Source organism: Alligator mississippiensis, chromosome 2 (genome assembly GCF_030867095.1).
Source record: "Alligator mississippiensis isolate rAllMis1 chromosome 2, rAllMis1, whole genome shotgun sequence".
Lineage (NCBI taxonomy): Eukaryota > Metazoa > Chordata > Crocodylia > Alligatoridae > Alligator > Alligator mississippiensis.
Window position 1 is genome coordinate 239,310,973 of NC_081825.1, and position 15,636 is coordinate 239,326,608.

At 43.7% G+C, this 15,636-nt stretch overlaps 1 protein-coding gene across 3 annotated transcripts in view; it reads left to right on the forward strand.

Moving 5' to 3' along the window:
• Nucleotides 1–15,636, forward strand: part of RPAP1 (RNA polymerase II associated protein 1) — a 168,682-nt gene that overhangs the window by 43,894 nt on the left and 109,152 nt on the right. The window contains exons 22-25 of one of the 3 annotated variants that reach the window (XM_006265379.4): nt 1,354–2,158; nt 3,817–3,993; nt 4,720–4,776; nt 5,652–9,450. In XM_006265379.4, the coding sequence (XP_006265441.1) occupies nt 1,354–2,158; nt 3,817–3,993; nt 4,720–4,776; nt 5,652–5,798 (1,186 nt within the window). In that variant the 3' untranslated portion in view covers nt 5,799–9,450. Of the gene's footprint in view, nt 1–1,353; nt 2,159–3,816; nt 3,994–4,719; nt 4,777–5,651; nt 9,451–15,636 lie in introns of those variants that run through there. The other 2 variants (XM_059722973.1, XM_059722972.1) reach the window with 2 other exon arrangements.

Sequence of the window (15,636 nt, forward strand, 5' to 3'; positions counted from 1 at the left end):
CTGCAGACTTGTCTCTGGCATAGGGATGAGAGAAATAAGATCAGTTGTTTGTTGTCTCCTGTCAGTAGCAGATGTCCTGCTATGCTAACAGCCTCAACAGGAATCAGCCTTGTGTCTTCATTCTTAAGAGCAATGTGGCACCAATGCTGAATCAAGATTTTGTAGTTTCTAGGAAACAGATAGAAATCTGGCCTAATTCCCTCTTTATACATGTGCAAGACCTTTCTGACGGATCCAATGAAGTGAGCTTCAGCCCACGAAAACTTGTCCCACACACATGGGCATAAGCACACTTCGGTTAATCTATAAGATGCAAAACTACCCTGCTTTCTACGTGACTTCAGACTGACATGGCTAATGACACCTCTCGTCTCAGTACCCTTTCCTGGAGCTGAAAGGGTCTGAAGACCTTTCTAAATTTCCCTGCCACCCTTACTGCTTAGCTACTGTGAAAGTTGGTCTGCTGGGATAAAACTGAAGGTGTTTAAATGGTAACCACAATATTTTTTACTTTAGATCAAAGGACACAATGAGCATCATAGATGTGAGGTTTCCCTTGTCTGGCAAGGAAATGATGGTGGCTTGTATTGCTCTTGGAAATCTCATTGTAACTTGCCTTAGACCACCCAGGGTACTTCCCTGGAGGAGGCTGGACAAATCCAGCATGAAAATATGTCAGACATCTCCAGTATTTTTCTTGCTCAGTGTGTTACACTGGCACTACTACTTCTCACAAAAGCCTTCTCAGTTAGCTTCACCTAATAGATAAAGTATCCGAGCCTGTAGAAGGAGTCAGTCTCTGTGTTGAGATCAGAGCTGGTGGGGTGGGGAGGGGGGGAGAAGGGTGGTTTTTCCCAGACCTATATTCTAGTCACTAGGCCATACCTTTTCAATGATTTATTGCTGGTGTCAGCTGAAAAGTCAGCATAGCTAGTATTGTCCAGCCAGAGCACATGGGTGTCTTGTAGTGTGTTTTGTCTTGCATTGAGCTCCTGACAGCCTGTGGGTAAGTGCGGCATCTCCCTAACCAAATGGTAACCACAGGTACCCCAGCACTGAGTTTCCAAGCTGCATTGGCTCCCACTTGCAGTGCTCTGCCATTGCTAGCTAAGAAAAGTAGCCATGGGAACTTCCTGCCGGTGGCATCTGAGATGCCAACAAGGTTAGGTTCCTGTCAGTGTTGCTGTGTTGTTCCAACTTGAAAGCATAGGTGGGGTCAGTGGTGCTGTGCAATCTAATGCTCCTTATCCTGGAATAACATAGGCAACTGGGAGGGAGCTAATAGAAGCACAATGTCTGATTTTTATGTTGGTTTATGTACCAATGTTTGCTACATTTGTGTGTCTTTTGCAGAGAAGGGAAAGCTGGAGGGCCAGTGGCTGCTGATTTCTCTGATATCCTTCATCTGGGTGCAAGAGCAAGGCTGGTGCAGCCTGGCTCAGTGGCAGCAGTTTTTCCCAAGCCCAGCCGTGGTGTTCTGCTGGGAGAATCATACCAGCATTTGCCTTTCATCCGAACCTGCTACCTCTCTCATTTTGTTCACTTGGAGCCTTCTCTTGCCCGTTCCCAGGCTACTTACCGAGGTCGGACTTGCCTCATCCAATCCATGCTGCTTCCTCAGGTCAGAGGACCCATTCTACCCTCTGACTGGCCGTTTTTTCCCCTTATCAGCCTTTATAACAAAGTGACTAGTGCAGAGACACAGGGGGCTGTACTCAACACTCTTCCACCTGATTTAGTGAACACTGTGACCCGGAATCTGCAGTGGGTCCTGCTTCTGGAAACCTGGCGTGCCAGGATACTTGAAAATATACCAGCTGCTGCCAAACTTGCACGGCTTATGTGCGTCTTCCTAACAGGAGGTGATTTGTTCCTAGAAGGACCTGTCCATTGTTATACTGCTGCCCTTCTCTCTCTGTACTGCCAGCCAAAGGCCCTGGATTCTCTGCAACTGGATGCTCCTCTCCCTGGCTTGGCTTCCTTCCATGACCTCTATATCAACCTCTTGGAGCAATTTGAAGGTGTCTCCTTTGGCGATCCCCTTTTTGGAGCCTTTGTTCTTCTCCCTCTTCAGAGGCGTTTCAGTGTACAGCTCCGGCTGGCTGTTTTTGGGGAGCATGTGAGCATCCTGAGGGCACTGGGAGTGTCATTCCAACAGGTAACTCTTGGATTGTAGGCTGCTTGGCTGTCACTTTATTCCAGTGAATGGAATACTATAGCCTTTGTTACTGTTTCGTAGAGGTGCACCGATACACCGGTTCAATATCGCATTGGCACCAATGTAAAGAAAATTGGCTGTATTGGAAATCGGCCCAGTGCAGCCAATAATTTGGCCGATAAATGCCTGTGTGTGCGCACAGCCGCAGTGCAGCACTTAGGTGGTGGGGGGCAGAGCCTGGAAGTATTGGAGAGCTGTGTGCAGCTGGTAAGTCCAGCTGGGCAGCGTCTGCTGCGTCCCACTCCCTCCCGCCCTCACTGTGGGGGGCGTTGATCTGCCCCCCATGCCCCTTCCTTCCTCCCTGCTACGCCTTTCCGCGACAATGGACTTACCAGCTGCACGCAGCTGTATTGGAAATCAGATCGGTATCAGCCGTTATGCCTCCTTAAAAATTGGCTATTGGTATTGAGCCCCCAAAATCTCTATTGGTGCATTCCTACTTTTTCCTTTCTGAAACTGGAATCATCCTGGCTCTCTTTTTTTTTTCCTGTGTAGCAATTACACTCCCTTAGTGGTGACAAGTTTTTTATTCTTTCTGAAGAAAGTCCAATATGTGGAACATAAAATGTCAAGTGGGCTGAAACCAGCATTCCTTCAATACAGGGCTATTATATCAGTTGCCAGTAGCATCTATTGTAGTCTAGGACCTGGGTACTCCACAACAAACTGAACCTAACCTCTGCAGCAGGGTTCCTGGAGTCTGTATTGCTCTATTACAGCAGATTGGAAGTCCTGCAGCAGTTCCAATCAAACCACAAAATTAGAGGGAGTTTTATTTATCATTTATTTATAACAGAATTCAATAGGGAGCTGAGTAATACAATCTGCACTGGACCTTTGGGTTTATTTTTTATATTGATTTCAATTTTTCTTATGCTCTCCCACTATCTTCAGTGTTCTTTATGTCAAGTTATTTTATATTGACAACTCAGATTTTCTGACTAAGTTTATTGAGGGAAGCTGGAGGTTTTTTGCCATGGGATAGTGAGCAGTTGGGGACATTTCATACTGTGGAGTGGTATTAAGATTGTGAGATGAGCACACTAAATTTTGTTTCTACTAAAACAGTTAGCAAAATGTTGCCTTTATTTATTTTTTTAAATCAAGGCTCTGATTCCAGATGCCAGTACTGTGGTAAAGTATGGATTCAACAGTCCCAAAATAGCAGAATACATGGAAAGAAAGTAGAGAAAGTTATAGAACAGTCTTCATTATGAGCCCTTATTTTCATGTGCTAATTCACTTCCAAAATGTTGACTGGTTATGGTGATGTTTCCCATGCTTTGTCACCATTTGAAGTGAATTTTGCTTAGAAAAATGTTAGCAAAGCTGTTTCATCTACCTTTTAAATTATAGGTGAGAAAAGGAAGAGTTCCTTACACAGAAGGAAAAGTTCCAGTGACGTCTTGGCTTACAGCAAGACTATAAAGTTTGAAATTTGAGGAATAGCATTAATGGTCATATTGTACATTTATCTTTTGTCCTTTTCTGAGTATATTGTATGTAATGGAATATTTTGTGTCTCAGCTGAGGAGGTATTTGAAGATCCTCTGGAGAGGAAGTAGGGTGATATTACTTTTTTTTTGGCTCTGTTGCAGTTTCCTGTGCCTCTGGAGCAATACATCTCCCCTCCTGAAGACAGCCTGAAACTCCTGAGACTGTATTTCCGAACACTGGTCACTGGTGTGCTGCGCCCCAGCTGGTGCCCGATCCTTTATGTTGTGGCTGTGGCTCATGTGAACAGTTTCATTTACTCTCAGGACAGCACGACACAGGTTTGTAGTGAATAGTTTTAGCATTCAGTTAAAAAGCTTAGGCGCTCAGGCTTCAGATCCAAATCTGCTATAGACATGTTGTGTGACCAGTTAACCACTCTGTGCCTCTCTTTGCTTCTTTGCATAATGGAGGTAATTCTTTCCTCATGGGAGTGTCATTAGGACTCTTCAGCTGTTTGAAATCCTCAAATAGGAGTTGCTCTGTATTTATTGCAGTACCACGCACATGTGGTATTTTTCAACCACTGACCACTATGGTGCTGCACAAATGTTAGCAAACCACTTCATAGCACTCCAGGTCAGTAAATACTATATCCGTTGTCCAGAAGGGTGGAATGATATATATAAGGCAAACTGAGTGACTTGGCTAGTCAAATCAGTAAGGAACCAAAAGTCCATGCTCTAACCATTAGATATGTTCCTCTCTCTTGTATGTTATATTGTGCAAGCCTGATAGCTGATGTGCCAGGAGACAAGAGTTGAGGTTTCATCAGTGAATTTGAGTGACCTTATTGACCCATCTGCCTCCAAAACATTTAATGACTTGGAGAAGAAAGAGAGAAATGGGACCACAGTTATGACATACTGAACAACTCTTTCCATAGAACCCATTGCTGCATGGTGCAGCATAACAATAGGGGTATTCCTCCAGTAACGCTGAAGGAAGAATGTGCTTGTCTTAAGCTTTCTTTTGCATTAAGCTGAGCATCTGTGTCTTGTTCCTAGGAGGCTGATGCTGCTCGGAAAAGTATGTTGAGAAAGACCTGGCTTCTAGTGGATGAGGTAGGCTCCTTTCTACCCACTGTATGCTGATAGGAGATGAGTTTTACTGCTGTTGACCAAATCTGAATCTCTGACGGCCCAGTGGATTCCCTGTTTATCCAAACTTGATGGATTAGAAGTGGATCACTGCTAATTTGATAAAGTGGAGCCTTAATACCAGGGCTTTGGCTTGTAATGCCTAAAAACCCAGCATCTGATACCCCTGTGCAGCCTACCCTGTAATTCATTTATGGGCAGACACCTGCTGTGGGACTGAGTTGGGTTTCCTTCTCTCAGTATCCATGAATTTGGCTTGAACAGTATATTTGTTCAGAAATCCCAGAAAAGTTTCCAGTCACCCATGAGCAGAAGGCCAGCAGGTGGTCAGTCTTCTTGATAAATTAATTAAACTGGAAAAAAGTCACGTAGCGCACATCACATCAAACTCCTAACCATATAACATATGTTCATATGTTCTATCCCTTTCCCTGATGATGCCTTTACAAAGACCTGTCTCGTATTACCCTTCTTGGTTGTAAAGGGTCATGCAGTATATATCAGTTGAGTCATAATAAATAGCACATTTGGCCCTCAGCACCCATCATGTAAGGTAGGTTCCTGCATCCCAGTTATGCCTAAATTTAAATGCTGACAGGGGAAGGAAAATGGCATGAGTGGTGGGTGAGGAGCTGTAGGCAAATGGGGAAACCTCCGACAAGTAGAGCATAGGTGAAGATGGTAACTCTTCTAGGAAGAAGCTCAGGACCTGCAGATATTTGGTTCTGTGGTGTTGAACACCCCAGAGCAGCTGGACAATGTGCAACAAGTGGGATGTAAAGACAGTTCTGGATTTTCACCTTGTGTGAGCCACGCTTAATGTCTGTTTCTTTCTTCAGGTATTGAAAAAGCATCTTCTCTATTACAAACTGCTGAATTCAGAGTGCCCTTTGGGCTTTGAACTTTATGAAGAGCTCCCTCCCTTGAGACTAAAATACCTGCAAATGGTAACCAAGAAAGAGCCCAATGAGAGCACATCACTATAGCAAAGCATTCCTGCAATAGAAGGGCTTAGGTGATTAAGAGTGAGAGAGGCTGTTGTCTCCAAACCAGTGAAAAATTTAAAGTAGACTTATGATGTGTGACGTGTTTCTTGAGCATCCTTGGCATGTCAGCAAACAGAAGAGCAAATAGAACACTCTCAAGACATGAAACATTATTAATGCTAAAGACATGAATGAAACACATATGGTGTTAGGTGCGTCTCATACTGTAACATCTCAGGGATCTGTGAGTACTGCAGAGCAAGAGGAATGTCTTTGTGGTATAGTGTAAGCACAGCTGGTTTAATAAACTAAATGAAGTGGAAAAATTGGTCAAACCTCACACCGGAAGGTACACTTTCTGAATGTGATATCTGTTACTAATTCTTACTTTTTAAACAAGAACCTCTTAACTTTTCTGTATCTTGAACTTTGCAGGATTTCTCTCTGTAGGCTTCAGGGAAGGAGGGAAGAACTGGATTGTGCCAAATCACCAGCAGCCTCTCCAGGAAGGTGATCTGGGTGCTTCTTACATAAGTCTCACATTGTACTGCGTCAGACCTACGAGGAAGTGATGCTTCCTCACGTAGAAACCATGGCTCTGTGCACATCCTCCCATTTTAGTTGTGTTCTTTTCTCTCTTAATTTTATTAAGGGTAACAAGATTAAAATATTATCTCTCTGGAGGACAGGATGTTTGGCAGCTGCAGCTGTTTCCTGTAAGAAAAAAAATAAGTATCTGTTTGACTGGGAAGTACATTGATCATCTTTTTCTCTTGAGAGACAGAGAATAGAATTTAAGGCTTGACAAAGAAGTTTAAGCCTTAAAGTGGCTCATGGACCCACATCCTCATTCTAAATGTCTTGTGGAGTGGGGCCTGCACTATGGTGATCTAAAAATTACCATACAGAGTACCTGCTACCCAAGGGAGCCTCACAGGAGTTGGTGCTTACTATCCTGAAGATTTCCATTCTGTCCTGTCATGTTTTGCAGGGCCAGGTTTTTTATAACCAACAAATCTTGTTTTGGAACATTCGTTCTTGGAGCTTGCTCAGACTTGTTTTCTTTAACATTTTTAAAAGTGAATTATCTTTCTTGGAAGGTGATGGATTGTGACAGCCCTGAAGATTAAAGACCTACATTTATCTACACAGCAGATTAGGCACAGACCATGCTGAGTTCCCCTGCATGCCCTGTTTCTGTCTTGACTTCTCCCCAGATGCTAATGGTACTGGAGAATTTTATAACATGCTGCTTGCAGAACTTGATCTAGGATTTTACACGGTAGTGGGGGATGCACAGTTGCATGGTCTAGTGCTACAGGGTGGCTGCACCCCCTGCTCCCAGCCTCCTCTTCCCTCCTTGTTCCATTCTCCCCTCCTCCAGCTGGGGCAGGCAGCACTGCAGGAGCAGCAACTGCCAAGGACTTAAGTCCCAAAGAAGGTAAGCATTTCTCCCTTCCCACCTTTCCTATTTCCCCACCCACTCCTGCCTGCCAATGCCAGATGCTGTCTTGGGGGTGAGATGAGCTCCTGCCAGCTCCAGCTGGGCTGCAGAGGGGCCACACTTACCAGGGACAGCAGTGGCAGTGGCCAAGGGGCATGTTTCCCCTCCATGTGCTTGCTCTTGGGCTGGCAGGGAGCACCTGTGGGGATCAGGCAGGAGAAGGAACATGACTGTCTGCTGCAGCTGCTGTGATCTGGGCTGAGCACAACTGCTGTGGAGTCCACCTGGAGTGGGTAGAACCTCCTCTCCCCCAGGTGCTGTCGGAGAGGGGGAAATGGGATAGAGAGGTGCAGGGGAGAGGAGATGTGCTTTTGAGGGGAAGGGAGCTGGGAAATGCTTACCTTCATTGAGACTTAAATCCCCATCTGCTGCTCCAGTGGCATGGTCAGGGAGGGTTGTCTCGGTTCACTCTCTGGTAGATTCCTAATGCATTTCATGCAGGCCCATGACCAATAACCAGCTCCTGATGACTGCAGTTTGCTACCAGCTTCAATTGAATTTATGCCAGGGACCTTTAGGAGAAAGATTGTGCAGGTTGTTCCAGTCTCCCACAAGTTACTAGAAAGCCAAAGTTCTCTGGTTCTTCAGCACATTTTTTCCACTTGAAATAAAAGTGGGGTCTGGACAGTGCCAGGGTTTCTATTTTAATCCATTTTCTATTGTGTCTTTAAAATGTTAACAGCTGAAAATCAGTAGCTCATGGTCAGAAATGCAAGAAATGGCCAATATTGATTTTTTTTTTCCTCTTAAATGTGCTTGCTGTGATTAAAAGTTTTATTGAAGTCTTTTCAAGATGGCAAGAGACCCAGTAGCAGTATTTCAGGAAAAATTAGGAGATTTAAGGGCTGCTAGTAACCCATTAGATAATTGAGTTGGTGAATGACATATCTTGGTAGTACACTGCTGTTCCAACCTCTTGTTGCCAAATCCCTTCCAGTCCATTGTTCTGTGCAGAGTGGCATTTTGGATTATACACAAGCTGTAAATAAATATTTATACTTCTCTAGGTTTTGGGACTTGAGGGGGTGCTCTTTCCTTTATTTCTCTATCTTCATATTTGGGTTTGGGTGGTGCTGTTGCTTACCCATGATTAATAGTACATTGGGAATACTACACAGTATTGAAAACATTCATAGCCTTGATTCAGCGCTCTCTGGATTCCTCCTTGTAGGAACATATGACCACTATGAAGCAATAATTTCTAATGATCTGTGTGCCTTTGACTTGGAAGCAGGGAGTCTTGTGGGCTAATCAGTTGGGTTCAACTAAAGAGGACCTGATTTTCAGAGCTTCTGAGAGTCTCTAATTGCAGCTGAAATCACAGGGAGCGGAAGTCAAGTCCTAAAAGCCAAGTCCTTGATGTTGAAGGTTTACACCCAAAATTAGTGGACACTTTGGAAAAATTTACGTTTTAATCTCTCTGTACATTTTCAATATGTGAATGGAGATAATCATTCTTAACTGCCTGATGGGTTTTGTAAGGACTATAATAAGTTAACATTTGTTCAGTGTGAAGTATAACATCTTTCTGTTTCATATAAGGCAGCTTACAATTTCAGGGGATTGTAAAGAAAGGGAGGAAATTGGGCTTTATAGCCAATAAAGAATAATATAATTATAAAACACGCAGCTTTCCTTAGTACATCATTGTGTACTCAAACATTTATCACATCCAGAAAGAGCTGGTGAAGCTTATAAGTCAGAGATCATGCCCAGCTTTTAACTACTGCAACATCCATTAAATAATTGTATCCTGCAATTATCCTTCAAAGCACTAGGTTGTAATACACAAGATACTTCCAGACTGATTTGGTATATTGCATATCCATTAGTTCATCCAGAAAAGAATATTTATTATATGTATGTTTTTCTTTTACTAGTAGTAGTAGTAAAGTGAGGCTTGTCTAACATCCTAATGCCTAAGCATGTCTATGGCTGTTTCGGAGAATGGGGTTGAGCCAGTGAGAACTGTTATTGGTGTATGCTTAGCAGCAGAGTGAAGTGAAATGGAAAGGCAAGAGGAGGAGAAGATTACAACATGGAAGGGAGAAACCTCAGAGGATAAATGTATAAATTGAATAAGGTAAATACAAGCTGATCTCACAAGAATACTGTTAGACTTAATTTTTATAAAACATTTTTACTTCAGTGCCTCCTTTCATTCCAGAATTGCTTTAATGTTATGCTGTAGGCATGTCACAACTGTGACTTCCCTGCCTCTAGTAGCAGGTGGCTATATGTGTGAATTAAAAAGTGCTGGTTACCTTGGCAGAGATTGTATTTGAGGCCACTACTTGTTTTCTGCAATGATTAGATATCACTGAGATGAAAGATGGGAGAGGTGGGGTTGCCTATGTTGATGATGTACTTGCAGCCAGACCCAGTAATTTCCAGTGGTCTTTGTTGTACAAAGTGGGTCAGAGTATCTGCTGGGTTCTTCAAAGCCCCCTTCTGGCTCCAGTAGTTCTTCAGCCTGCCAGCACTTGCTCCCAAGGAATATCTAGTTAATTTTGGAGAGTGTACTTGGAATCATCAAGCATGAAGGAAGAGAGGCCTGATGATTTTAGAGGTCATACACTCATATAGAACATGCAGAATATCCTAACTGTTCATCATGATTGTCAAAAAGCCATGACTCGCCTTTGACCATTTTAGTAAAACCCCAGAATGACTGACTATTTTTTAGGGATGTATTTGGTAGCCGTGTTGGTCTGAGACAAAAAAAATGTAAACATCTAGAACTCTGTTTCAGAAATGATACCTTTTATTAGATCAACTGAGAAATTGCAAAAAAAATGATCTTTTTCTGCAAGCTTTCAGACTCGCATGCCCTTCATCAGGCTCAGGGAAAGTTTGAGATGTTAAAAAGTCCCACAGATTTCCAGCTTCTACTTTCTCTGTGCAAAAATGAAGTTTATTTCCTACATATGGGGACTTTTTACCATCTCAAACTTTCTCTGAGCCTAATGAAGGGCATGTGAGCCTGAAAGCTTGCAGAAAAAGATAATTTTTTTGCAATATCTCAGTTGGTCTAATAAAAGGTATCATTTCTGAAATGAGTTCTAGATTTTTGCATGACTTTTTAAGGTTTTGAGTAGTAGTTTTATTTGGTTTTTCTCTTTGCAGGGCACACTAGAGGGCGCTGCTTAATTTAGTTTCAACCTAATTCCTCTGGATTGCAACATTAGTTTGAGGAAAGTAGAATGAAATTAGGTGTGTTTCTTGGGCTGCTGTGAACTCTCACTGAGCTTTCTTTAAAGTTTTTAAAACATTTTAATGTTGATTGGTTGCTAAGGATCAATCAGTGCTTTGCCAACAGAGAGAGAACACTTTGGAAAGACACATTGGTACAGTAAATGGAAATTTAAACTGGAGCTCACTGCAGTTTTTAAGCAAGGACAACGTGCTGGTTTTGTTAATCCAGTTTAATCCTTGTCCAAATAACAAAGGAGAAGTGGTTATTGTGGTGTTGTCTTTTATTGGATCAGTGTAAGACATTTTTAAAAAAGATAGAAAAAAGGAAAGAAGGGAAGCAAAGGACAGACAGACAAATCAACAATTGGGTAGGTTAACTCAATGATTTTAAATTCTTAACAAAATCTGCTGTTACCAAAAGCTTAAAGGTTCTCCAAAAAAAGTGGGTCATCTTGCTGTTTCTTCTTATACATGTGAAATAAGACCTTGGTTTCAAATCACGGTTCTGTAAATGAAATCATCCTAACCCAGAACAATACATTTTGTTTGGTAACTCTTTAATTAGGGGATAAAGGGAAAATCGTAATGCTCTATTTTTTAATATCAGGGGAAGGACAAATCACTTTCTAGTCAAAGCTGGCTGACAAATACTTGGGGTCATCCACACCCCAGCAGTTCCCTACCTCTTGAGCAGTTGGGAGGTAGCCTGGAGAGTTCTGGAATGGGGCGTATTGGAAGACAACAATATGTGATCTAAACAAAAGGTGAGGACAGGTATAGGATAGCGCTCAACTCTAGTGGTACTGAAATGTTATTTTATAGGGAGGGGATTTTTTTTTACCACAAAAATGAACAACTCCCCTCCCCTCCCCTCCCCACCTCATTAGCTTTTCCAGAACTGCTTTGCAGGTGACATTTGAGAAGTTACTGTATATATTCAGATCTGCAGCTGACCTGCTCTGGTGGCTGGTGATAAGACTCATGTTACACACTTTATTGTAGAATTTATCCATTGTGCTCATTGTACAAGCTCGGGGACTGGGGTGGTGGTTGTTTGAGTTGTTATGAATATCTTTGTTGGCACTTTTTAAAGGGGTGGAAGTAACTTCCCATGAGTGTGTAAGTGGCTCACCTTTTCCTGTTGATCTGTCATTCCCTTCCTCTAGCCCATTGCATGGCAGGAGTGGCAGTTTATCTACTTGACAGTACACCCTGCAAATCTCTGGGTTAGGAATCCCCTTAGTGAACCAGTCCCTGTCTCCTGTTTGGGTTTCAGTTCCTAGTGAGGGTACAAGTGCCCCAGGCATTAGCTGACTGCACTATGCCATGTACTTGGAACCAACATGGCAGAAAATCTAGGTGGGAGGGAGAAATCTTAAGACAAACTTCAGTGTAAGAAATCTAAATTCCAGATTTTCACTGGACAAATTCATATATTAATCACCAGGGATCTGGGTTTTCCTTTAACCACAGAAAACCAGAAAAAAACTGTGGGTTTCCCCTTTTACCTGATATAAACGCAGCTTTTTCATTTTAACAGAAACACGCAGATTTTGCTGTCTTGCAAAGAGCTTTCTGCAGGACGGCAGAGTTCCAGTCTGCTAGGGGGAGTGGGAGGAGGGCGGTCAGGCAGGGGGTGCCATGTGCGTGTACATGCCTGTCAGGCAGCTGGAAGAGCAGCTCCTGCAGGTCAGTCTGGTGAGGTGGGATCAAGGCCCCCATAGGGAGGGAGGCAGGGAGTTGTGTGGGGTTGGGGCTGCAGCTGCTACCCAGCTGGGTTGGGGCTGCCCAGCTGCTGCCCTCCCCCGGGACCTCCACAGCCCAATGGGCAGGGCTGGAGGTGGGGGCACCAGCAGAGCCTGGGGAGCTGTGGCTTGGGTGTGAGGGGCCTGGACCTGTGCCCTGGTGAGCTAAGGGGGCAGGAGGAGCTCTGATTTTCTATGATAAAAAACCCCAAATCAAATACCAAAATTTATACGTATGTAGAGTTTATTTTATTATAGTGATTGAGGTACTGGTAGGCTTCCCAATTGCTTTGACATTGTAAATATATCAATAAAACATTGTGTTCTATATATAGATATTGCCCATCAAGAATGATGGATGAATTTCAAATAACAAAAATGAACAGGTAGATTTACTTTTTATATTTATTAAATTAAATATTTATAAAACATAAATAAAATAGGCTGAACATTTTGAAGATACCAATCCCTTCCTGCACTTGCTCTCATCCAGCGGGGCTGGAGGTGGACCTGTCCATGCTGCCGCCCGGCCATCATCTGCGTGCCTCTTTGCTGGGCAAGGGCAAGCGGGCTCTGTGCTTCGCAACAGCTGCCCACGCCCCAGGACTTCCTCTGCGCTGCCCCTGGGCAGCTCCTTCCCTACTCAGGCCTTGGGACGGGGCCACTGCTGCTCGCCCATGGCTGCTTGCCCACTGCCTCTGCCTCTACCCAGCTTCTACTTTTCTTCAGCTGGCCCCTCCCTGCCGCGTCAGGCTCCCGGTGCCCTCCTGGGATGAGATCAGTAGAAACAGCCCTGGCCCCTGACTTTTTTTTCCCAGTTCTGAAAGTTGGGATCATCCTGACTTGGTCACTAAACAAATGCTAAGATTTAGCAAAGAAACTTCTCTGAGGACACAAATGTTCCATCTCTAACAGCTTTCAAGCTATTCTCATTTAAAGAGCTTTATGGACAGACAGATGGACTAAGCCCAAATACATATGTTTTTTTGAAGGGGGGGTTATCAGAGTACTTGCGGTTTGTTTGTTTTTTATTGTCAGGGAAAACACATTATATGTGTTGACCCGTATGCTGGAACATGGTTCTTAATTATATGCAAATAACACAGGCCATGGCAGCTAGGTAAACTATTATACTGTATTCACTTGAATCCAAGACCAGGTTATTTCCCCATTCAGCTTGGGGGGAGCCCTTTGTCTTGGTTTTGAGTACAAGGCACAAGGGGTGGATATGGGAGGGAGGGAGGGAGGGGCATCAGCAGGGCCAGGGGCGCTGCTCTGACTTCGGCCCCACCCTGGGGTTAGAGTTGGAGCCACTGCAGCTGCCTCCTGTGCACTAACCATCAGTGTAGCTCTGACTCCATTCTTGACGGGGGCACAAAGCCACAGGGCAGCTGTGACCAGGCCTGGCCAGCCACAGCAGTGGCAGTGATGGCACCAGCTCTGGTATGCGGTGGGGAGAGGCAGAGATTGCTGGGGGGGCTAGTAGGGGCAAAGACTGCAGGGGCAACCATCAACTGGAGGGTAGAGGCTACAGGGAACAGATGGCAGGGGGGACAAGGAGTGGATAGGTAGGCAAGGGGCAGGGGTCAGGCCGCTTGCTCCTTTGCCCTCCCTGGTCCTTTCCCCATGTAGTCAGGGGAGGAGGTGTCAAATTGAAGATGACTTGTCAATAATTCAATTCTGTAAATGGAAAATTATAACATCTATAAATTTCCATATATGGAATCTTATTGAGGGGCTGTATTAAATTCAAAGTCATCTTGGATTTGGGTAAATACAGTAATAGTGATGTTGGCTACAAAATGAGATAGACTTAAAATTTTCACTACATAATAAATGCTCAGGTATGAAATGAAGCAAAAAGGCTTATCAATCAGTTGATGGTGCCTTGTGTTTTCTCCAGTTAAAGACCTTTGCACAAATCTCTCATTTCTCATGTAGGAAGTGCTTAAGCCTCATAATCAGATTTGAGGGTAAAACGTATTTTCTTTCAGCCTTGCAGATGCTCATATAACTTCTCTATTCACAGAGCTGATCCTCGTGCAAATGATTTTATGGCAATTTGTCAGCCTTTGCTCTGGTTCTCAAAAATTGCCTTTCTTTTTCTTAATGGGGGACCATCTGCAGAGAGTTGTTTTCAATGTTACTCATTGCAACAAACAAGACCTTTGAAGTCCAGTAAGCAAGGGTATGCCATGTTTACTGCCCCTTCCATTTTTTGGTTAGCTAATGTCCCTGTGCATATTTTAAGAGCAAGTCAGACATGCAGATTCTTTACAAACCCCAGTCTGGAGGAATAACCCTGCAAGAAGTCATTCAGACTCACAGATTTAGGACTTGTGGAGGAAATGGATACTGGAAATGTTCCTGTTGCTCTGCAAAGCAGTGTTAGCGACAGTTGTGAAGAGGTCTGGTTGCAATAGTAGAGGTAGATAATACACAGAATACCAAAGAATAGAGAAAGCAAATGGGGGGGGGGGGGGAACGCAGCTTTTCCAGAACATTGAAGCAATTTTGGGTGGACCACTCACCTTCTACACTAAAGCAGTTGCCAGCTTTGTCCCATTTTGAGAGGTTTTGACTGGTTCCACATGCTTAAATAGACGTAATAACCAGATATGACCAGAGAAAGCTACAGCCTGTGGATAACTCCTATTGTCCTGAAGAAAGATGGGGAACTACAGTTCTGTATGGTTAATGATGCACAAGGACTGGAAATGCTTCCTTAATATAAAGGAGCTGTTTACCTTCCTGGAATTTACCTCCCTGTTCTTCACTATTGGCCTGGCTAGGAGCTATAGACAGATACTAGTGGTTCCAGAGGTGCAACAAAAATGGAATATTCCCATCCAAGGGGCTTGTTGTATGAATTTGTAATGTTTTTACAATGCACCATGGACAGCTGGGGGGGCTGGTGGAGCATTGGTAAACAAACAACTTGAAAAATGGACATCAATCATCCATTCAAAGACACTTGGGGGGAGCACTGTGAATATTAATATGCAGTGTTCAGACAATCAACCCATCTGAGATTTGAAAATCAAACTTCCCAAGTATTGACTAGAGAAGGGTGGGGAATGGCATGTCTTGGTCTCTGTAGGAGGGACTCTTCCTGACCCAGAGAAAATTCAGGATGTCAGGACGTGGCAAAGACCAGCCGCAGTGTAAGATGAGGTTTGCCAAATGCTACATGTTTTTATTAAGGAGATGAGGGCTCCTTGTGGAGGGGGCTGCCCAAAAGAATCCTATGAATCCCAGAGAATGCAGGCTACCAGGACAATTTGGGACAGCTGGTGCTTGCACTGGTGATGGCAGAGAAGCTAACCTACTCAAGGTTACATCTTCCCTATCAGTTTGTGCAGGGATGCTAGCAATCAGTGCTACACTTGGGGTG